General features: G+C 42.9%; 1 protein-coding gene across 1 annotated transcript in view; it reads right to left on the reverse strand.

Moving 5' to 3' along the window:
• The window catches only part of cpne2 (copine II), a 41,884-nt gene that overhangs the window by 9,950 nt on the left and 6,924 nt on the right, over positions 1 to 25,010 (reverse strand). Inside the window, exons 3-14 of the mRNA XM_048257527.1 lie at positions 23,686 to 23,865; positions 22,823 to 22,897; positions 22,551 to 22,622; positions 22,370 to 22,453; positions 21,593 to 21,682; positions 21,211 to 21,309; positions 18,129 to 18,215; positions 17,107 to 17,166; positions 13,695 to 13,828; positions 12,767 to 12,821; positions 11,734 to 11,785; positions 11,300 to 11,433 (exon numbers count right to left, since the gene is read on the reverse strand). Coding sequence (XP_048113484.1) covers positions 11,300 to 11,433; positions 11,734 to 11,785; positions 12,767 to 12,821; positions 13,695 to 13,828; positions 17,107 to 17,166; positions 18,129 to 18,215; positions 21,211 to 21,309; positions 21,593 to 21,682; positions 22,370 to 22,453; positions 22,551 to 22,622; positions 22,823 to 22,897; positions 23,686 to 23,865 — 1,122 coding nt within the window. The remainder of the gene's footprint in view (positions 1 to 11,299; positions 11,434 to 11,733; positions 11,786 to 12,766; positions 12,822 to 13,694; positions 13,829 to 17,106; positions 17,167 to 18,128; positions 18,216 to 21,210; positions 21,310 to 21,592; positions 21,683 to 22,369; positions 22,454 to 22,550; positions 22,623 to 22,822; positions 22,898 to 23,685; positions 23,866 to 25,010) is intronic.

The following is a 25,010-nucleotide window of genomic DNA, read 5'->3' on the forward strand; positions in this document are numbered from 1 at the left end:
CCCACTCTAACCACTTGTGAACGGTTGGTGAGGAAGTCAAATATCCAGTGACACAGGGTGGTTTTCAGTCCAAGGCCTTCATCTTTGTGACCAAGGTGAGAGGTACTATCGTGTTGAATGCTGAACTAAAGTCAATGAACAGCATCCTCACATAATTCCCATTCCCCTCCTCCAGGTGAGTTAAGGTGGTGTGCATGAGGTTTGAGATGGCATCCTCTGTAGACCTGTTGGCTCTGTAAGCAAATTGGAGGGGTCAAGGAGGCAGGGAGGGATGAGCAGATAATGTTTTTTCACAAGCTTCTCAAAACACTTCATCACTGTAGACGTCAGGGCTACTGGGTGGTAGTCATTCAGACATGATGGACTTTTGTTTTTCGGTACTGGAACAATAACAGACTGCTTGAGGCAAGTAGGAACTGTCTCTTGAGCCAATGATGTGTTAATGTGAACACAGGAGCTAACTGAGCAGCGCAGGATTTCAAAACCCTGTTAGAAATTCCATCCGGTCCAGCAGCTTTTCTACAATTAACCCTTCTAAAGGCATTGCTCACATCTACCTCAGAGACACAGAAAGGTGCATCCTCATTTGCTTCACATGCTGCAGCTAGTGCAAGATAGTCTGTGTTTTTCATGTCAAAGCGCCGGCCATCACTGGTGTCTCTTGAGAGGAAGGTAGTTCTCAGGGCTGGGGGGCATGGATGAGGTGGTGGTGATTACAGCTAGTAGTAGTAGCTCTCCACTATTTCAAGCAATGGGTTACTCCTTAGCAAACCATAACGAAACAGTGCTTCACCACATCTGTGGATTAAGCCACACAGTCAACTCATTGTAAGTAAGATAAACGAGGATGCTAATTGTTCTCAGCATTGCCAGCATTGTGTATAATATGATTGTCACTTGGAGGAGATGTAGATAACTAACGTTAGCATAATTAGCTAACCGCTGCTAACGTGCTAGCATCGTCACGTCAGGCTGTGCACAGTAGTGTAACATTTATTCGCCATAAATTAATAAAGTTGAATGGTTCTGCAATGTAGACTATGTTTCCGTTTTTTTTGCAGTACCATGTCCCTTACATGACATGGCCCAGTGTCCTTGTAACATGCATGCAGCAAACCTAGTTATGAATTTCAATTTCATTACTTTCAACATTTCTTTCAAGATGTACACCACAAAGACCCGTAACGAGGGATCTGGAATGTTGGTTACCTAGCAACCAAGACGCTGTCTATTGAAAAGGGAACTATAGATTGATGCGTAAGAACCAAAGATTCTAGAGCGGAGCGCTCTAGAATCTTTGGTAAGAACGATGTCGAAATTAACATTTTTAAACAATAAAAAAAAATCTGTTTTCAGATTATTTAGTTTGAGGTTGAATTGTTGTATAAAAGCAATATAGCACTCGTGATAGTGGGATTGGTCATGGATATGGGATTGGTCATGGATATGGGATTGTTGCCTATACGGCCGAACAACACCCGTGGGAATATCCATGACCAACCCCACTCTCACTCGTGCTATATTGCTTAAATATGTTCATTTTTAAGCATACAATCTGACAGGTAACTGACTGTTGAGCTGGTTACCATCCTCTTGGACTAACATCACCAACGCCTTCTCCCATACTCCAGTCCCATCCCTTCCCCACCACACCCCATCACCACCACCTCATCCATGCCCCCCCCCCCAGCCCTGAGAACTACCTTCCTCTCAAGAGACACCAATGATGGCCGGTGTTCAGCAGCCCAGCAGCCCTCCCCTGGCTGGCCACGTCTGAAGTCTGGCTCTCTAATGTGCTGGCAGGCAAGCTCATTAGACACTTAGGATAAAAGGGGGGAAAAACAAAATACACACACAGAGACACACATATGAAAATGCACATACAAGACAGAGAGTCAGACAGACAGAAAGACAGACAGACACACACACACACACACACACACACACACACACAAGCACAATTCACACCCATTCCATGATCAAAAATCACACTCAAATGGTTCTGCACAGTAGAGCCAGCTTCAACTATGTAAAATGATATATATATATACAGATAACACACAAATAATCAGTAGTGTGATCTGATAGGGTAGTAGATAGTATACTCCACTCACATCTATTCCGTTTGCTCTTTGTTATGCATGTTTGTGCAGAGCTGCCATAATGGCAGGGAAGAGGCAGGAGTCTGTATGCCCATGGGTGTGGACTGGAACAATATATAGTATCCATTGAACACGAGTGTGAATTTCAAAGCAAAATGTGAGATAAAAGTCTCATCGCAATATTGGCAGGCAAATGTACAAACCATCTGACCAACTGACTGTCCCACAAACCACCTTTTTGTTGCAGATGAAGGATGGCAGAATGGTAACTGTAAAATGTGTTAATTGAGCAAAAATATGCTAAAGTATATTCATTTGTTTGGGTAAGTTAGCCTATAAACCAGACAAGATATTTGAATGTATGAATATGTATGAATAAGAAAGCCATGTCAAACATATTTCATCAACAGTGAGTAAGAAGATATACTCAACTTGAAATGTCACTTCCTGCAGGCACCACATGTTTGCTACAGCAGCCTTCAGGTATACTGCACCTGAGAAGACATCTTAATACCCCTCACTACATTTAATGCCACACATTTCCCTGACAGGTTGCAATCCTATTTCAAAGGGGTCTCTACATGTGCACATGTATGCTATAATCACCTGTGCCCTGAAGCACACAGCGTGAAATAAAATATGAATGCTTCCATTCCCTGAAACTGTGCTTCTATTCCCTGCAAAACCCTTTCTGACAGGCTGCAGACCTCTAGCTCTGGTTTCCTCTATATCTGAAAGCAGTGGGTAAAAAAGTGCTCCCCTCTCCTCCCACCTCCACAGATTAAAATACTTCTCTCTCTCTCTCTCCCTCTCTCTCTCTCTCTCTCTCTCTCTCTCTCTCTCTCTCTCTCTCTCTCTCTGCTTTTGCCTCACTCTCTGCTCTGTTTTCTCTCTCTGAGGTGACAGGGTGCAATTAGGGACAAAAAGCACCCAAGGCTCTTCCCTAAGAGGAGCTTAAATAATGACTAGCTATTATGCGCTGCCACTACACAGACCTTGTTTGTCTGATCATGCGGCCTTGTCACACAGATAGAGGTCAGCCGCGAGGGCAGGGAAATAATAGCCCCATCTAAAACCTCATTCTGGCCAGTGTGGCTCTGTACTTCTGACATTTGCCCTTTTACTGCACGACTCTCCTGTCGACATCAAAACACTTTATTAACTTCATTTTTTGCTTCTTTGCGGCATCACAAATCACCCGGGGTCCATCCGCCTGATCTATGCACTTAAGCAAGCAGTTATTTATGCTTTAACTCAAAACTTGATATCAAGCAATTGGCATTACAAAGGCATCATATCCGTAGCAGTCTTTTTCTCTAGATCTCTTGAATGTTGGTATCTGATATGAGCAATCAGACAGAGTTAACTATACTGCTTCTTCATCTTACCTAAAGCATCTTCATAACATTGTTAGTCACAATGCCTTTTTTGTGTGTCTACACAAAGGCTACCTACATAGCATACGCTGTTTCACAAAACCGTACCTAATTCATCATTATGTGTTAGTCCTAAAACCTCTTTGTGTTCACACAGAGTAGGCCCTACCTACACGGATCAACCAGTTTCAAAGCATTTCAACTGTGTTTTCACCACATACACCATAGTCTGTGCTGTTGGGCTGCAAACATACCACACCATGGGGCATCGCCTCACTAGTCATTAAAACAGAGGAACAACAGGGAAAAAACAGAGAACATTTGTTCACTGAATCACCTTCTATAAATAGCCATAATTGAAAAGAGATTTTAATGGCTGGTCTCCACTGGGTTGATAACTGGAGAGAGCAGAAATGCTGAGACAACGTTCAAAGAGCTCCAGCCACACACACTTTGAACTGACTAGAGAGAGCCCAATTTGTGTGTGTGTTTTGTGTGTGTGTGTGTGTGTGTGTGTGTGTGTGTGTGTGTTTGTGTGTTTGTGTGTGTGTGTGTGTGTGTGTGTGTGTGTGTGTGTGTGTGTGTGTGCATGTCTGTGTGTGTGACTGTGTGTTTGCGTGTGTCTAGTTTTCTTTGCCGAGCAGTTAGGGTTCTGCTGGTACATGGTCTTGACTGAGTCTTCCGTAATAATAAAATAATCCTTTGTTCTTCCTGCTACTAAACTTCCTCATCAACACAACTCCCACACAGCCAATCCAAATACATTCATCAAAACATACACACACACACACACACACACACATCCATACTCCCATAACCACACACACACACACACACACACACACACACACACACACACACACACGTCAAACATAACATCTTCAAATCCATTCCTCCACATGTTTATATTTGATGGCAGAAAAACAAGTATTGTGCTCCAAATATTTAGGTGGACTTAAACACACGTTGGTGCTGTAGGGGCTCACTGTCCAATCCTGAACACGCAACAGTGCATGTGGTGAGTCAGCGCTGATAAACAACAGCTTGTTGACCTGAAGGAGAGCATTGTTCTACCACGCTGAGCAGCCGAACCATGTGAGATTCTCTTCAATGCGCGATATTCTTCCCATCATGCTATCAAACTACTATGGTCAATACCGATGGTCGGAAATAGAACAAATGAGAAGAAATATTGAGCTACCAGGGACAATGAGGATTAAAATGTATATATTCTAGATTTAGAAGTCTGGTTTTGATTTTAAAAAATTATTTTAGAATGTGTTTTGAATTTTAAACGACTTTTAGATGAGTGCTATTGGATGTGTTTGGGGTTAGAGTGTCACAACTCTTAACTATAGCAAAAAATTGTGTCTATTTCACTGACACCATCTAATTCCACTACAGGGATTTATTAACACTCTTCAGTGTCATTCAAATGGTCTAGAATACTCTAGAGCAGTGTTCCTCGACCACTGTGCCGGTGTTCCAGTTTAGATGGTGAGCAGTTTAACTGGTGATATTTGCATAAAATCAGTGAATATTCAACAAGACCCTGCCTACTTCTTAATCTGCTCTGCCTCATGTGTCATCTGCCTTAGTGTCATGTCTCGGTGAAGTTATGCAGTGAGCTGTCTAATGATTTGAAGTGAACACATGAAACTTATTTTCTTGTGTTGGTCCTAATTTGACGACACAAAATGGTTATCATGGTAGCATATATTACAAAACTTTGATGTAGCTAGAGAGTTTGATGACAGATGTTGCTGTTTCAGATTCCCACGTAGCCTAAATTAGAAAATAGTTTAGCCTACTTACTGCTCGTTCAGCAGCCTGTTGCAAAACATTCACTTAGCCTAGATGTTTGCTATAATGAATATCTTGATCGATTGACAAATAAGCGGTCACAAGACAACATAGACCTACATTCATTTAATAGGAACACCATGCTATTGCATAGATACAAAATAACCAGTGGTGCAATTGGTTAGCAGGGTGGACTATTACTGCTAGCTTGCTATTTTAGTGAGCAGTTCGAGGCCCAAGTGATCTTCATAATTTTTGCGCATTATAATCACGATGTGTGTTTCTGCACAAAAAACGAGCAACGTCTGATGGGGTCATTTGTTACTGTTTGTGATGCAAAATTACTGAGGCAAAATTAATCTGCATTATTCAAGGCATGCATTCGCTGTGTTTGCTCATGTTATAGGCTATCACCAGTTAACATGGACATCAGGATAGCTAGTAAGCTAGTAGACTAATAGACTAATGACAAGCGTTGCTCTCTGTGGTGTAGTGGTGATAGTGCTTACTGCTTGGAACATTTTGCCTCAGTGAGACTCATGTTCGAAACCCAATAAAACCTTCGCTGATTTACTTTGACACATTTCCTGTTTGCACAACATTTTGTGTGGATGCTTAAGCAGACATGCATTATACATAGCGATTCCCGCATGTTTTCGGCAAGATCTTGCTTCATATTCTGTCACGCACTGTAGGCTTGTGAAAATGTGAATCTCCAGCACTGGAAGAGCGGAGGCAGAGCAAAGCGTTGTTAACAAGTAGGCAGGGTCTTGTTGAATATTCATTGTTGATTTTATGCAAATATCACAAGTTAACCTGCTCACCATCTAAACTGGAACACCGGGGTGAGATCATCAGGTGTGCCGCAGAAAATTACCCAAATGTCACTCACTGGTCCAGAAAAGCAACGGTTGCATCAAAGAATTTATAACCACATGCTCTCATTGATTGTATTGTAATGTCGGCGCACAAGACATTGCATAGCGTTCTCCCGCGCAGGGCATCCTGGGATACGAGAGCGAACATTTGGGGGGTTTATGTCTGTGTTTCTCCTTAGTTTTGAGTGTAATGTTAGCATCTTTATTGTAACATGTTTCCCTTTTAGTTCTCCCTCGTGTGTGATCCTTTTTGTGTGGGGGGCTGCGTCCTCCCCTGTATGTGTAGTGTGTGTGTCTGCTTGACCTGCCCCGTGTGTATTGAGTTCTGTGTCTTGGTCTGTGTCCCTGCTCTCGTTCTCAGCTAATAAACCTTTTGATTGAACAACTGTGTGTATCGCTATCAAATCGTTACAGTATGATTGCACTATTTGTGATATGCAGGCATTGTACAACGGGGCCCCAGGGCTTAATTTGAGCCGGAACACGCCGGAACATGTTCCGGCACCTCCGACGTTGATTCCGGAACCTTATTTATTGGATCCGTCAACTCTTACGTCAATATAAAAAATAAATCGCGTAAACCAGGGGTCTCAAACACCCGGCCCGCGACGTATGTCAAAATAATAATGTAATCCGGCCCTTGAGGCTATTTTTAATTGCGACAAACAACGATACTGATTAAAATAGACGATAGATCCAAGTACGGTGACAAATCTCATTTGTAGCCTACTCTGCTCCACTATGTGCTAGACATACAGAGCTTGATTCAAACCCAAAATCGCTGCGCAAAGTTTTCAGGAAAAACTTGTATTACACGCGAGAAACACAAAGACGTGCATTGTAATGACGCGGGAGCGACGCAGGCCATAGTTTTGCACAAATTGAAGCAGAAATAGGCCTACACCTAATGTTGAAAAACGTTCACGTGTGATGAAGTCTTAGGTAGGCTATGTTATTCATCTATTCTGATTCTGAAGGAGAATATCCTTTTGGAGATTATGATCGATCGCCTATTGACAGTGATAGTCACAGTCGTCCTGTGAATGGAGGTGCGCCTTTATGTGTATACGACGGTGTCTACTAAGCATACCATGCTTATTTCGACCCTCTGCCCAACATAGCTTGGAGGTTGCAGTGGTAATCGTGATGAAAGTGTCCGTAATGGACGTGGTACAGACCGCAGGGCTAGTAGAAACAGGGCTCTAAAGAACTACAAAGTCACCCGCAATATGATGCGAACTTCTGGGTACTCAGATTACCCGCGATAGAAACTGATTTGACCAGAATACTTTATTGTAGGCCTTGTGGTTTAGTAATACATCACTAAACCATATACATCTTAGGAGTTGGTATACATCTTAGGTGTTTTCCTGTTAATTTGTTATGTGGGTAATATGAAAAAAGGAAAATAAACCTGCTCAAATATGTTCATCCAGTATTTACTGAAATGTGCATAATTTGAGGTGCTTGCCATTCAGTGATGGGTACATTTACCCCCTTCATAAACTTTTGTTTATACTCAAAGATTTCTACATTTACAGTAGGACTTTATCTCTGACCACTTTCAAGCCATGGCCTTTTGAAATTTTGATATAAAAATCCAATGGTGTTGCTTTCTTAACCCTGATGCCTAGTTTGCCAGGTTTAAAAAAGTTATGAGAGGAAAATTTTTTTTTTGGTGTGAAACACACACATACTTGTTTTTATGCTTTTGTTTTTTATGCGTTTGTTTTATAATTTGTATTAATATTTATTTTATCATTATTTTATTTATAAGCTAAGGTTGCTAGCACAGGTGTCTAAAACTAGATAAAAACACTTGCACTTTCTGTTTGCAGTTTTGTGTGGCATTTGAAAAAAAGAACATTGCATTTTCAGAAATAGCCGGCCCTCCAATCAGATGACGTTGGCAGAAGTGGCCCCCAGCTCATTTGAGTTTGAGACCCCTGGCCTAAACGAAAAATAAATAAATTACTGTTTGTGTAGTGTTCAATGTTGATATCTTTCTTATTAGTCTTTAGAAATAGGGAAGACCAAACAGGATACAACAAGCTAATCGAGTATTTGAAAGTGCTTTATCCACAATATTGGCCACAGGAGGGTGACGCGCTGTTCGGGGAGAGAGAAGTTGAGACGCTCTGCCAGCAGTTTTGCATCGATAGCCCGCGGAATGTCATCAGGGCTTTCAGGGAATACCACCTCTACCATCTCCTCCCCATTTGCCTTGTCGGCCCGCCGCTTGCCCGGTTCAACCCCTTCCGTGAGGTCATGGATTTCTAAAGGAGGTGTAGAGAGGTGTAAAGAAAGAAGCAGGGTAGTGGAGGCCGGGGGTCTGGATGCTGTGTGGGCCATTTTGGACAAGTAGGCCTAAGCTACGGTAGGATGAAATCACGCTTCCACGCTGTATCTAGTTGATCATTGATTACTGGGTGTGGGTGGTCATCATTGCAATATATAACATAGGGCCTACTTTAGCGCCGAGGCTTTTAGCCCCTTGTTGGACTGTTTTGTTGGTTCCCCTGTATCTCCTGTTTTCCCGGTCTGTATGCGCGCTTGTGTGTGTTTGTGTGTGTGCGCGTGAGTGTTTGTGTCTCCCGCTCCCTCTCTGTGACATATTATGTGTCAGTTCCGATGTGTTTTGATTGGGGGGAGGTGTGTGTGGGGGAATAGGTGTTCAGATAGGTATTCAGATGTGTCAATCAGAAATTACTAATCATTCCACACTGTATCTAGTTGATTATTGATTACTGGGTGGTCATCATTGCAATTTTTTTTTTTTACATTTTACACCATGCAGTGCAGTGTGTTGCAAGTTCTGAAGTTAATAAACATTGCCCTGGTGTACACACCGCGTTGTTTAGTTTTTTTTAGTCAGAGCTATGTACGCAGTTTTTTTTTTGTTGTTGGTCCGTAACCTCAAATCCCCGTTTTGAGTCGCCGGATCCACTCCGCCTTTGCGCTCCGGCACCTCCCACTTTACAAATTAAGCACTGGGGGGCCCCATATCCAGTATCATCCTCATATCCAGTATCATCACATATCCACAGAATCATCACATATCCAGTTCATAACATCAATTAAATTAGATATAGTCACCTACAAATGAAACAGTGGGCGCTTGTTTTGTTGAGCAGGTGTTGCATAGAAGCCATAATGAGGCCATATCTGTGTATTATTTGAAATTTTAGGCTATGGTATGTTTATTTTTTCTTCACACAGGATGTTAGTGTGCCGTGGGACATTTTAAGTGTCAAAAGTGTGCCGTGGCACAAAAAAGGTTGAAAAACACTGCTCTAGAGTTCAATTTACACTGCAATGAGACAACTTTGGGCCTTATTGTTGACTGCCTCCAATATTACAATTACTCTTTTTGCAGTCTTCCCTGTTGACACTGTAGTTGTCTTTCACCCAGGACAATGAGGTCTTGTTTAGACCGGTCTGTGGCTGGTGTGTGGTTTAAGAGCGGTGCCGTGTCAACAAGTGGACAAAGCAGTGGAAATTGTGATGGGGAGGCTGGTGCACACACTGAGCGTGGAGATGAGCTGGTTCAGTGGTTTCTAATATTTACTTTTAACAGAAACCGTTCGGCACAGAGCCAATATCACAATATGTTTTGGTCTTTGAAGCACTGGCAGTGAATGTTCACTAAAACTCCAGAGCATGGAAACAAATTATCTAATGCCTCTCTTTCTCTACCCACCTCTTTCCCTCTCTTCTGCTCTCTCTACTTCTCTCTTTCTCTCTTTCTTTTTTCTCTCTTTCTCTGGATGCACAGCTGTGCGCTGGGCGCCAGTACAGGCTGCTCTGCTGGTGTAATTAACCTAGCAGTGGTGAACAGGCACACTGAGTGCTGTGGTGAAAGAGACCTGTGATTGCCAGGAACCAGGTCCCCAATTATTATATTGACTCCAGCAGTGCTGCTGATAATAACAGAGAAACTAAGCGCCTGCACAGATAGTTTTTTATTTTTTTAATTTTGTATTAATCACTCATTTCTATTTCTCACTTTCATCTTTGGTTCTGTCTCCTCTCTATTCTCACTCTTTTTCCTTTCGTAGTCCTTCTTTTATCCTGTTTTTCTAAATCACTCTTTCTTTCTACCCAGCTTTCTTCCCTTCTTCATTTCCGTCCTCCCCCTCGTTGTCTCTCATCAGTTGTTTCTACGAGTCCTCACTCGCTGATCTCACCATCCTCTCTGCTCTTCAGTGGTCCTTCTCTCCCTTCCTCTTGCTGCCTTCTTCTCTTTCTTCATGCTCAGGGACAGATGTATTAACATGTTAGCACCTATCTGAGGTGTCATTTCAATATAACGTGTGTGTAAAATCTGGCAAGATAAGTATGAACAGACCGCACATGGCTAAAACCTCAATCTACCTGCTACAGGAGCGCAGAATGTCACACCTTTTCTGACTAATGCACATGTATTCATGGGAGGGCTGTGGGGAAAAGTGGGAGTTTGGGGCAAAACTATAGGAGATGTACTAGGAAGGAGTGTCTGATTATGTGTTCTATTGTATGTATGAAAACAACGGCGGGCAGCTCATGTCTTCTTGAATTTCCCCTGGGGATCAATAAAGTATCTATCTATCTATCTATCTTTTAACAGATGGTGTAAATCAGATGGCGTGTTTGATGTATGCATGGGAGAAACGTCCAGACACAATGGAAGCAGTATTCTGAGCACTTACTTCACTCATTTGTACCATTTTAAAAGCAGCCTTTACTTTTGTTTTTTATGTTGGTCAGCTTTTCCATGATTCTATTCCATTGTTCTTCTATACAAATGCGATTGAATGATTCCATTCAGTTGTGGACACCACATATTTAAGCGGTTAGCGGTTGGTGACGTGTTAGTGGTTAGCAACGTGTTGATTGCGTGATGAGCCGCAAGTTAAGTACATTCAATGCAAAAGGAAGAAAGGAAGACAACGCACGCTTTCTGCAGAATGCCCAAGTTCCTGTTTGCGCTGCGTTCTCCAACATATGCACAGTTGGCCCTCACTCTCATCACCTCATTCACTCCTTCCTCATCATTATGAATCACTCTCTTTACTTATCTCTGTCCTCCTTCTCTCTCCTCTTCTAATATCTATTTTTCACTCTCACTCTTTCCTTCTCGAGTCTCGTTGGTTGGACTCACCGCAGCCGTGTCTTGCTGGAGAGCCTGGGAGGCGAAGCGAGCCACGTGGTTGATGATGGGGGCGAAGTTGGTGGGGCCGTAGAATCGGATGTGGGGGAGGCAGTTAGAGTAGGCCTGGACAATCCCCTCCACACCTGTCAAACAGAGGAAACACACAACAGATGTTAAAAAAACAGGGAGATCAAGAACGCCCTTTGAAGGAGTTGTGAGTATCAGCAGCACACCTTTGAAGTAGGGACTTTTGGTTATTAAATAGTTGCACATTTTTACTAATTTTCAACTATTTTTGTTTATCCCTTTTTGAAGAGAACTTCTGACATTGGCCGCAACAAGAGTTAGGGAGCACTTTTATTTAGTAATTAGTCCACAGTCAAATATGGGGGGAAAGCTGAAGTTGCAAACTGTATGGGAATACAGATGTCTCTTCTTCTTACCTGAACAGAACGGGTTTGTGGGGTTGAAGTTGATGGCAAACTCGTGGGAAACCTTCAAGTGAATAGCAGAAACACAAGGCACAATTTTCCACAAATCATTCTGCAGATCAGATATGAGATAGGTGCTAAACCAATCAACTAAGCTGTAGGCCTACTGTTGTGAACTTAAATTGTGTTTATTATCCTACTTCCTTCTCACCCTAAGAGCCAAACACCCATCTCTTCCAGTTAATGTGCTGTACATAAGAAAACTAATTGGCGGACAGGAATGCCAATATATTTGAATGTTTACTGACTTCCTGCAGTTACACATGGGCTGTGAAGAATCCTCAGCCACAGAATGGAAAGCCCAGGAGGGTTCCCGAGACAGTTTTTCACTTCAGAGAGTTTATATGTTCTCCTCAGCTGTCAGATCATAAAGACTGCGATAGCTTAAAGGAACATGCCACTGTTTTATTTATACTCATTGTGAATACGCAAGCCACAAGAAGTAATTAGGGATTTTTTTTTGGCTTTAATTGCATACCATTAATCAACCATTCAAACCTTCTCATATTTCTCAGCCACCTGACATCCCCTGTTCCTACTGTTTCTCAGCCATGCTTTCCTGTTGTATTGTCTGAGATTCTATCTTGACAGAGCCTTCTGGCCATCATTTCCTTTCTGTAACTGTGCTTGTGACAGGCTGGTAATGTACAGGCAATGTCTTCGTCTGCTCTTTAACCAAGCCGAACAATCTATCAGTTTTTATGCCTGTCTCCCTCTCTTCCAATCTCCTTTTCATCAGTCCACTGCCATAGCAACCCAGATGGAATGACAGTTGCATAATCACAGTATGCATGTATTATATATTCTCCATCTCTCCCCGTGTCTCTCTCTTCATCTGTCCCTCCCTGTTCAATGTTCTCTTGTGACTTCACTCTTATCTCTTTCCACAGAATTAAACAAACTCTTACACCCCCCCCTATTTATCTATCTCTTTCTCTTGGTCACACACATAAACACACACACACACACATCAACCAGCTCTCACCTTCCAGTCGGGTGGGAGCTGGGCTCCAAATCCCAGTGCAGGAAACATCTTGTCTCTGGGGAAAAAAACATTATTATTATTCAGGCTGATTAACGACAGCCAATATTCACCAAACTGCTTTAGACCCTCAGTCACTAACATGAGCCGGGTGCCGAGCTCATTATGCATTTTCAGCTAATCACTCAGCACTCATCAAACAGCTTCATCAAGAGCAAATAACATCCACTGAAGTTGTGACATTGACCATTGACTTGTTGTAGTGTTGTGCAGTAACTGGTTTCAGCTCCTGGTTTTGTCTATTCCGCGGCAGGCTCCGAGGCTTGTGTTAGCTCTGATTTAGCTGGTTACTATGACGCTCACCACATCAGCACCATCAGAAATACACACTCAGCCCAGGACCAGATATCTGCCAGGCGTGGGGGAAACTGGCTGGACACTAACAAGTCTTAGTCCTGTTATTTAATCTGTGTTATATTCAACACAGACTATTAGTGGTGCTGAATCACCCCAGAGTCTTGATTGATCCATTACAGAATTGTGGTCTTACCAATCATAATAATCATAACCAGAGTCAAAGTAATGTAACTAATGAGTCATGCGCCTGTATTATAAATCACACACTTCCAAGTCATAACCACAGCCATGACTTTAATCATAATAATAATCAATCAACACTTCCAAGTCATAACCATAGTAATGAATTTAATCATTATAATAATCATAATCAACACTTCCAAGTCATAACCATAGTAATTCATTTAATCCTAATTATAATCATAATAATAATCAACACTTCCAAGTCATAACCATAGTAATGAATTTAATCCTAATTATAATCATAATAATAATCAACACTTCCAAGTCATAACCAGTGATGAATTTAATCATAATCATAGTGTTGATATATGTTATACAATCACAGACTTACGAGTCGTAGTCCTGTATGATTTGGCCCACTGCCCAGATGGCAGACAGGTACTCGTTGCTGCCCAGTGGGTTGATATAGTGTAGGGAGGAAGACTCGCGCGGGTTCCCATTTGAGGCCGTGAAGTCGATGCCAACCTGAGGGCATGAGAAGTAACATCGAAGGTTTCAAAGGCTGCTAAGCTCAGCGTTTTATCTTCAACTTTCAAAGGGTTTTACATTCAAAGTGGAGGAAACTAATCAAGCCTTGTTCAGAAAATTATTATTTAGCCTTTACAAAATTATCACTACACAATTATTCCCCCATATCAGTTTTGTATTTACATTGATTCCATCCTATCTTTCACACCAAACCAGTTTATGTAACAGGAAAGTTATACATTTGAACAGTGTGTGCGTTTCCCGAGAACCCATGATCTCATAGCTGCCACCTTGCTCAATCAGTAGAGCTGCATGAATAGGTGAAAGTTTTCGCTATAGCTATTGCGATAAGAGATCGCACCCGCAGGCATACTGTCTTTTAATTTCAAATCTGAACGTCATGTGAATGGAATGTAATCTGACAGTGTGCTTCTGGAGGCTATCCTACACCTTCACACCTCACTGAGCCCTCGTCCAGCTGCTACGCCCAGCCGTCCAGTGGGGATCTCTGCTTACTGGGGCACTAAGGTCCCTCTGCTAACCTCCATCTGAGCCTTGCTTACATACGTCCCTAACTGGCCCTGAGGCGAACGCTATCTTTGTGAATTAAAGAAGGAGAGGAGTGTGAATGGGCCAGAGAGGATTTGAGGAGGAGGAAAAGAAACAGAGAGAGAGAGAGTGAGGGATAGAGAAAACTGGTTAAAGAGAGAGAGAGAGTAAGATAGAGAGATAAAAGAGATAAAAAAGAAACCCAGTAAGAGAGAGAGAGAGAGAGAGAGAGAGAAGCGTGGTTGAAGATAGTGAGATGGAGAAAGAGATGGAGATAAAAAGAAATGAGAGAAAGAGAGAGAGAGAGAGAGAGAGAGACACAATGTGAGTGCACAGTGAGAAGGGAGTGAGTGGAGTAGATGGGATATGACAGAATGAGGGTGTCACTATGTTTATGTGACCCTGTGTGCACCCCGCAGGCCTCCACTTCACCAGCCGATGCCCAAGCTGCCCTCTCCCCTCCCCTGCCTCTAAAGCCAGATAAACACAAGGAGACTGACAGCCATCCGCCATTTTCAACGACAACACACTCTCATACACATACTAACACTGACATCTGGCACTTCCTGACACACAGAGACAGACACACAGACACAGACACAGAGACACAGATACACACACACACACACACACACACACACACACACACACACACACAAAACAAACAAACGACACCAGAGGCGATGGGTAATAGCTGTGAGGAAGATGAGGCTTACAGGTTGACTGACCATTACTGATACTGATGTAAAATGATAACAACATACAACACGCTGTACGTGGCAGCAACATATCCTGTTATTGCCTCAGACCAGCAGCACTGTAAATACACACCACAAGCAGGTAATGACAGCACTATGGCCGTGCATCAACATGATTGGCTTCCCTGACAGCTTTGCTGTGATCACTGGTCTCTAGACCTCTTCCCGCTCAGATCAGCAGAGAGAGAGAGAGAGACAGAGAGAGAGAGAGAGGGAGAGAGGGAGAGAGAGAGAGACAGAGGGAGAGAGAGAGAGCGAGAGAGAGAGCCCTGAGTGTTGGCAGAGCAGTGTATCGCCTGCAGAAGTACTGTAATAACAGAATGAATAAGATCCAGGCTGAAGCTGATTGAACGCCGTGCCACAGAATGAGAGAGCTATTTTCTGCATCGCCAAAATGTCTGCGCTCTTGTACAAAGACCCAAGATTAGCGCAGCTCTGCTATGGGCTGTCGAGGATTTGGGTGAAGGTGGGGGTAGGAGTGGAAGGGGTGGGGGGGGGAGTAGAATTTGCGCTTAACCAGTAAATCTTGCCCGAGCCAATATCAGACGCTGTTAATCTTAGAAAGAAATAATGTACACAATTTATCCCACATGAAGATGGGTCTGAGGGCAACATTAGTTCTATAAAAGTCTTTTTTAAAACATAAAAAACATGGCTGGAAATATCAACCATTTATCAAACCAAAGCTGCTAGTGGAGATTTCCATAAAGAACGAATAACTCGCAGACAAAACAATACTGCAGCACAAAATAGCTCACTTGCCACTATTTCTCAGCCACTGCCCAGACCCTCATCCTGCCCTAAACTGGCTATGATCCGGCCTTGATCTGGCTTCCCTCTGGCCCGGTTTTGGCGCAGAGGTAGCTACTATCTAGGCCACTGCTCTCTCAGACCATTTCCATCAGGATCTAGCAACCTCTTCAGCATCGTCTAGGTTTGTTACTATAGTAACCTCAGCATTTTGTTGCTCTCCTTTTGCACTCTCTTCTTTTAGACCGAGCCACTGAAAAAGGTGCAATGTTATATAAAACCATCGGCACACAGCTTTATACACTCAAAACTCTACAGAATGTGGCCAGGGAGCTAAAAGGGAGGCTTCCCAAAATCACATCAGAATAGAAAGAACTGGTACTCTACCAATGCAGCAAAGTGAAACATCTGGACAAATCAACAAAATTTCTAACAATGTATAGTGACAATGTGTAATGCAACAATACAGTATATGTGATAATGATTGGGTTCAGGATATGTCATTTCTTACAGCGCCCATTTTTGTTTACTAGGGAGAGACCAGACTGGCTTTAGTAAGAGGAACAAAACGTCTCAGCATTGTTTGTTGTAAACATCCTGTTTATGTTAGCTCATAACGTGATGACAAACACAAACATACACACACACACACACACACACACACACACACACACGGATGAATGGACACACACACACACACACACACACACACACACACTCTTCTGCCTCTGACAAAAATACTCTTGTATGAGATCACTGCAGTATTCACTGCATCCCGCCTAGCTATACAGACGGACTTCTCCACATGAACAAACTGTTGATGCCACTGTCAATGCCAAGTACAAACACACACACAGAAAGTCACAGTATTTCGAAAGAGCAGCATAGACAGACACAGATATATAACAAATGATCAAATTATTTTTCTTCATGACCATAGCCCCACAGCACAGCAGTATGAGGGTAAAGGGTCCTTCACTCCAAGAATGATACCTATAACGATTACAGCAAAAAGGTACTGCTTGCTAAAATGAATGACAACGTCAACACATAAACTATGGCGATAACGATTTGTGATGTCTGGACGTTGTTATTCATATTAGCTAGAGCAACACTTTTTTGCCGTTATCGTTCTAGTTATCATTCTTGGTAAATGTATTGATTCTCAGTAGGCGTGTGAAGATGGGGTGAAGTGTAAACAAATGAGGTCATACTCACAGTAAACATGAGCTGACAGCCCCCCAGTATGTAGTCTAGGAAGGTGTAGTCTCTTGTGATCTGTGGGCAGATCATTGTCACATATCAGGTCAACACCATTTCACCCATGCATAACCACACCATTTTATCCAAGCACATACGTGGCTACTGTATACTGCACAGTTTTCATGACTAAACCCTCCTTTTGCTACCCTGGGAATCTAGAGTTCTCTCGGAAGCATTTGCTCAGCGAGAGACTCTGGCAATGAGTAATGATGCACGTAACTTTTGCCTCTTGCATTGCGGGGAACCAATCACATCTGTGTATCTGATATAGGTGGGCCAGAGGCGAGTGAAACAGATGACAGTCGTAGTGTTATCCAATTGTATCAAAGTCCGGAATCAGTCAGTTAACACTGGTCGCATAGTCTTATCCAATTGCGTGCAGTGAGATTTTCAAATGCACGCTTGGTACCGCCCCTCCAGTTGGGCCATTACATTATTCGTGGCCAGACCATTAATCTTTCAGATTTGGGTCTGGAATCTCCAGGCTATCCTTTTGCCACACATAATACATAAATGAACCATGGAAAAGGGCAATAGCAGAAAAATAAAATAGTCACACATAATGCTGGCAGGTTTACAAGCAATGAGCAACAGGTTGTCTCTAAGGCATGGGCAGGTTGTATTGTCCTGCCAATGCAATGAGCAACAGGTTGTCTCTATAGCATGGGCAGGTTGTATTGTCCTGTCAATAATTGATGTATTGAATGGGGATTTAAGGTTAGTATTTTAATCTGAGGCAGCGAAAATGGCACCCTTGCTGGTTTATATTCTTAATATAAAATTCAATTAAAAACGGTTACTCACAGCTTGTATGGAGCTTTACAGTGCATACATAATGTGTTTAAATGAGGTTCTTTTTATCCACATTTTGTGTTTCAACTCAAATGCTCAGAGTAAGCTCACTAATTGCATCTTAGGCAAGAACTGTCTTAAATGTATTTGTTCAAAGGGATTTGTCTTCTTCTTCTTTGTTTTACCTTGCAAGACTTCACAACGATGATCCCAGAGTTTTTGTAGTTCTTTTTCTTCTTCTGTTTCTTGGGATTAATGCATTCAAACTCAACCTGAAATTGGAGAGTAATGTTTTTAAAATCTCACATTATTATTTACTCACATTTAAATTATGTTACACTACAAGGGCATGCCAGACCACATCAGTATGAGCCTACAAATCCAGCATAACAACAACACAATAGTGAAACATCATGGAATTAGATTGCCATTCAGACTGGGCACACATGGTTGGAGATCAAATGTTCCTCTGTTGCCTGAGGAAAGACATTATCTTTGGCATCCAAAGTGAGTCATCATTTTAGAGTAGTAACATCAGACACACAGGTTGCCACGATGTGTGTAAGTCTCTCACCTGTGTGTGTGCGTGTGTGTGTGTGTGTGTGTGTGTGTGTGTGTGTGTGTGTGTGCATACGTATGTGTGTGTCCATTATGCATATGTGTGTATGAGCCTGCATTTGCATGTGTGTGTATGAGAGTCTGTGTGTGTGTGTGTGTCTGAGAGAGAGAGAGAGAGAGAGAGAGAGAGAGAGATAAGTTACTGAGAGGGACTGACAGGGAAGGAAGCTGATCCAACACACACACACACACACACACCACACATCGGTGTGTGACTGTAATACACAGTCACGTCAGCCATGACAAACCACTGCACATGTGTGTGTGAGTGTGTGTGAGTGGAACACGCTTCCTCACTAACGCGTGCTGTGCATGCATGCCTGCTTATGCCAAGGCACATCACCACACACACTGGATGCCTGCACTAGTGAACAAGACAAGCGTTTAAAACTGATTTGCATCTCAAAAGGGCCTGTTATCTCAGCCACACACCCCTCCCCATATCCATCTCTCCCTCCCTCCCTCTCTCTCTCTCTCTCTTTCTCCCTCCATTATTTCTTCCACTCCTATTCATTCTCTGATTTTACTGCTGGAGCTTAACACACAACACTCCCTGGGATTTACACACCACTCTAGTGAATGAGGTGTCTGTGCAGTCCTCCATGTTGCTTCCCTAACGTGAACTAGCCACATCTGCACAGCTAAGATACTACAGCAGAGATACTGCACGCACTGGTGTCAATGATCCTTCACTTAAAGCTGCTCTTTATCTGAGTGGACAGAAATCAGTGTTGCGCGGGTTTGGTCACAAGCGGCCCGCGGTCGCCCGATATTTTAATCAACCCGACCGCAACTCGGACCGCGAATATTAATTAGGACAAAATTATACCCGACCCGCGATCCGACCCGCTTATTTACAAAATGTGTGCTTTTGGTTATAGTCTGCATGCAGTGTGACAGTAGGCCATTTCTGTAAAACAAACTAATTTATTTAGGCATGCAGAACATAATGTTTTAGTGGGAGAGAGAATGAGAATAAGAGCGCAAGCACGCCACGCAACCACCAAGGATTAGAACACTAGGATAAGATTTGAAGGCCATGGACATACATCTTTCTTTTTCAAAAACAGAAATGGTGAGGCAAGGTAGGCTAGAGAGATACATTGCTGGTCAAAAACAAGCATGTAAGAACTGGTTTATAATGCTGAATGAAGCACAAAGTTTTACAAAAGCACATCCACTGTTTAAAGTCACAAACACAACGAACTGTAACTTTTATGCATCTGTGAACCTATACATAGGATGTGTAGTCTGTGCCCTAACATTTATTCCTGCAGGCTGCCCGCTTTGGCTGTCATACTTTTAAATGGCTTCGCAAGAAGCAGGCCTACATAGACCATAACTTACTGTCATCTTCTTTAAGAACTTTTCCCAACATTTCCCATAGCCTATATAGCTTTTCCTGAAGGGGTGTCTATTATTTTTTACTCAAGTCTTCAGCTTCTTTACTGCTGACTTTACTGTAGGCCTTTTGATGCTTTACTGTATTGATGCCAGCCTTCTTGTATTTTAATATTTTAGGCCTATTTGTAGGCCTAAATATATATTTAATTAATTTTAACTGACCAGCCCAAGAAATGACCCGAATATCATTAAAATATTTTGTTTATGACTCCTAACAACCGCAAGGTCATCCCGGGCAACCGCAGACCGACGGCAAACACTGACAGAAATACACTTTAGCCATGTTGTGCCACTATTGAAGGGCCAGGGAGGAAATGTGGATCATTAATGAAGCAGTCCGTGACTGTGGAGAAAGGGTATTGATACTGTATACAGCTGCTACTGGAAGAAACTGGAATCCATGCATTTCCACTGAATTATTTTTGGAATCTGATCCCTTATCATACCTGTTCATTCTTACTTGTTGCTCGACTTATCGTGACTAAATTCAAGATGGCTGCAAACGCTAAACTTTGTGAAGATACTGTCTGTATAAATCATCTTGTAAGTAAACTACCAGTGCTTTTTCAAAGTTCTCAATGTCTCGTTTTAAATGTCAGGGCCCTCGGAAGTCTACCAATGAAGTGTGGAGATACATTGAGCCTCGTAAATGGGTGTAAAACAGTGATTTATTTGCATGGCTAGCCCGATGCCGAAGCACCACTATTGAAAAAGCTGTTGGTAGCATCGGCTAACTAGCGCCAGATTTTGGAGTGCAGGGGACAAGCTGAGATGGGCTATGAGACATACGTTCACACTCGGTATCATGTTTCAATACACTTTAGGTCAATATCACACCGGAATTCTCCTTTAATGACTTGTACGGAAGGTGACAGTAGTGTAACGGAGGCAAACTGAGCTAGCGTGCCAGTTGCCCGTGTAAATCCTTACACCCCTAACCTTAAGAACGCTTCTAAACGCTGAGTTGGAAGCCTGAGCTTTTAGCTCAGTGGTTGGAGCGTTCGACTCCCATGCCGGTGTGCGGGTTCGAGGGCCGTGAGCGGCGGACGAATAACGACCTCGGTTACAGTAGCATGGATCTGGCTCTGATCTGATACGGCTAATGAAGACCAGAACATCGGTCTCTCAGCACTCATGGAGCACTGGGCTGATCTTTCAAGAAATGTAAACAAACAAACAAACAAACTTTTCCAAAAATAAGGACGCGAAAGAGAAGCCGGATACCTGCCCTTCCACCACACCCACCTCCAAGGAATTCTGAGCTTCGCTCATCTTGGTGACAGTGGTCTGAAACTCTCCAATGAAATCATGGCCTCCATCATTGTCATAGTCGTAGCACAACACCTGCAAAACACACAAGACAACACTGTACATGTTTCCTCAGCAAGAACTAGAGAGAAATGTCTAATATTGCTGTACACATTTTGTAGACTAATGCGTATTGTACAATTTTCTCATTGTGTTTTTTTCATCATGTTTGTTTTTTCCTATTTTAATACCTTGACTATAAACTATATAAATAATAGAACGAGAAGGAGAAAATACAACACACAGTATGAGAACATCTGATGAACCACACAACTGTGGTTCACATTTAGTCTGCTAGGCATGTTGTCATGTGACAGACCTTAATGTTTCTGTCCACATCGCCATTACAGAGTGAGATGAGGGGCACAGTAAACGATTTCCAGACTGGATCCAGGGTGTTCTTTATCACCTAAAGACAAACAACAGGTTCAAAATGAAAAAGCATGTTGTAGCTGTATCTTAGCATCTTAATAACTACATAGCATGTAGGCTACATGTATTCCATGTCATATGATAGCATAATTAGCATAACTACATAGCATAACTGCATTAACTGCATAACTCTGAACATCTGAAGTGCAGACTGCATAGCACTTCAGCCAAAAGTCTTTGCATCGCCTCTATTTGGGGACATGATAAATTGCTGACTGTCCATCTTTAAGCAGTCTGCTGTGGACTCTGGGCATGCAAAATACATCTGACCCTTTATCATCAGGGTCTGGTGATGCATCCACTCATTCCTCTCTGGCATGACATTAGCTCCCCACACACATGGGGTCAATCATTGTTGGGTGCATGACAAATTGGCAGCCCAGTGTGGTGCAGTTCTGGACATGACTATTTCAGAGAACCAGAAGGGTGAATTATGAAGCAAGGCTACTGGCTTACACAGGTAACTTCAGGAGTAACACCTCATCTTCAAACAACATGCTACTTTAGAAACAATAGCTGCTTAGTGCAGTGTTCAGTGGTTAGGCTACTCCCAAAGTAGAGATCAGTGGTTAGGCTACTCCCAAAGTGACCCGGGTTAGCCAGCTAACTCGCAATTTTGTCCAACCCTCAGGCGCCTGAGAGTGATGATACGTTCTTCTGTTACCTCTGTTCTGTGGACCAGCATCCATTTCCCGTCATCACCCTGCTTGTGGAACTCGAGGTAGGGGTCAGACTTGCCAAAAAAGTCCTAAAATTCACAAGGACAGAGTCAGATAACAGAGTCACTGTTGAGTTTACCTTTCTATGCGACATGTCAGACAGACACAGAAGTTCCAAACTCCCACCTTCTTGTCCAACTTTCTCCCACACATATTCAGAGTTATTATTCTGTTGTCGGAGAGCTCTTGGGCAGTTATCTGAAACAGAAATAAAACTTAACAATGCTGAAACTGTCCACTTACTGTCACATTGGTTAGCGCATGGGCAATATTTTACTGTAAGAACTGTACAACAACAACAACAACAACAACAACAACAACAACGACAACGACAACAACAACAAATTGAAGCTAACACTCAATCTAACACAGTAGCTAATAGAGTCTGGAGATCTCACCGTGATTGCCCCCTTCCCAGCAGGCTTGCCATTGGCTAAGATCAGCGGCCGCTGCAGCTTTTTATTGGACACAATCTGCAGGTAGAACAGTACAGTGAGTGACTAGATCAGTTCTGTGCATGGGAAGTGATGATGACTGGAGGGACTCATTGGGGAAGTGGTGAATGAGGGTATTTGGCATTAAAGGTTGTATCAGCGATTTCAGGCCCAAAAAAAGGCCCAAACATAAATGATCACATTCATCTAATCTTTCCTAACGATCCGCTAGCTACTTGCCCCATAAGCAGGCCGTCAAAAAAACGCGTCTCTGTAGGCAGCCTAGGCTCCGAGATTTGTACACAAAAACAATTGCTACCAACAAGGGTCGGCAACCACTCAAAGGCAAAATAAAGTGTTTCAACCAATAACTGACGAGATGCGCGTTTAGGAGAGTTTCAATTGCACGGGAGGGAGTAGCGAGTTAGCTCTCTGTTTTGTTTGAACATCAACAGAAGTGACGTTACCCCGCCATCCGACCTTTAACAAGTGAAATCCATGATTCGTCGTGAATGAGAGATTTTGGCCCATTCGTCCCCAGGTAAGTATGCTATTATCAGTCAAGGGGTAGGCTATTGGTCACTTTCACTTTCAGAAGCAGGTTCTACAAATGAAAAGTATATATATATACTGATCCTAATACCAGGCTACTGCTGCACAAGCAGGGGGGATGATTAATAAACTCTGACTTAGTCTCAGGTCACGGTGTCGAGTCATAAAGTTCCACACAAAAACCTCCATCTTGTGTTCTTAAATGTTAACGCTACCAAGCTCTTTGTTAGCAGTCTGATAGTTATTTTATAGAGAAGGACCTGATCTGAACCTACCACTCCCAGAGTGCAGGTGAACTCGCCCAAGAAGTCGTGTTCGTGAAGCTGAGCACTGCACTTGTCCTCGTCAAACATGGCGAACTTGAGCTTCTGCACCTCTTCGAAGCGGTAGTCCACCTGGAACTTCACCCCAAACACAGGGTTCAAATTGTTCACGGCAGTCTCCGTCCGACCAAGCTGCCCAAAGAAACAAGAGGTCAAAGGTCAGAACAAATGGGGGGGGGGGCAGATATGGGGAATAGGACTGGGCATGACATGACATGGATTCAAACCCAGAACAGTGTGGGTGCTTAGGCTGCATATGGTAAGGGATACTGACACTGCTGTGATGTGATGGCTAACAATGACGGATTACGATTATCCACAGTCTTTGCTGTCCACACAGTATGAGGAGAGTTTATAGGCTTGGTTATTCACTCTTTTCCATTAGTAACCATTAGGATTCCAAGCTTATACCCCTATGGGAACCAATTCTTTTGGGATCAGTCATTTTATGAGTGGATGACTTAATTTCATATGGTTGCCATGGCCTTCATGTAAAGAAAATGCCCCCATAAAATGATTTAAATGGCTACAAAAATCACATCTGAGGGCTCTCCCCTGATACAGAAGATAATTTCGGATGCTGACAGACAAACCCCCTTCCTGAGTTTCATCGTGTCCCTTTCCTCTCCACCAGCCATCGCCAGCCTCTACCAGCGCGGTGTGATCACACCTACCCCTTGTCGCCCCTGCATCCCAGCTGACAATCCCCACACACACACACACACACACACACCAAGTGTGGTGACACATGTGCGAGAAATCCCTTCTAAAACCACAGCGCCTGGGTAATGTGTATGTGTATGAGTGTGTTTGTGAGTGTGAGAGTGTGCGTGTATGAGTGTTAATATGTGACTGCTTGAAGTAATAGAAGTCTAATCCCATGGGAGGCTCCATGTTTGTGTGATTTATGTGTGTGTGTTTGCACAAAATGGCAAGAGAGAACGGGAATGTGTGAGAATCGCAGCTTTAGGAGGAGCACTTTCTTTAAGCCGTTCACACAACCTGCAACTACAGCACGACCAATTGCCTGGGAGCAAGAAGCTTTAAGCTCAACAGAAAATACTCATGACCATCCCCTTTAAAATCAGTTCTATTTTCCTCACACTCCTTGAGTCCTGCGTTTTCAAAGACATGCAGGTTTGAGAAACAGGAACGAGATGTTACAGGAGATACACTAGACATTTCCTTTCCAGAATAGTCTATCGCATCATTCAGTTTTATTTTCTAATTCCCTCATAGCATCTTTTCCTCTGAGAATCCCCCCGCCCCCCCGACAC

The sequence above is a fragment of the Alosa alosa genome, chromosome 11 (assembly GCF_017589495.1).
Source record: "Alosa alosa isolate M-15738 ecotype Scorff River chromosome 11, AALO_Geno_1.1, whole genome shotgun sequence".
NCBI classification, from domain to species: Eukaryota; Metazoa; Chordata; class Actinopteri; order Clupeiformes; family Clupeidae; genus Alosa; species Alosa alosa.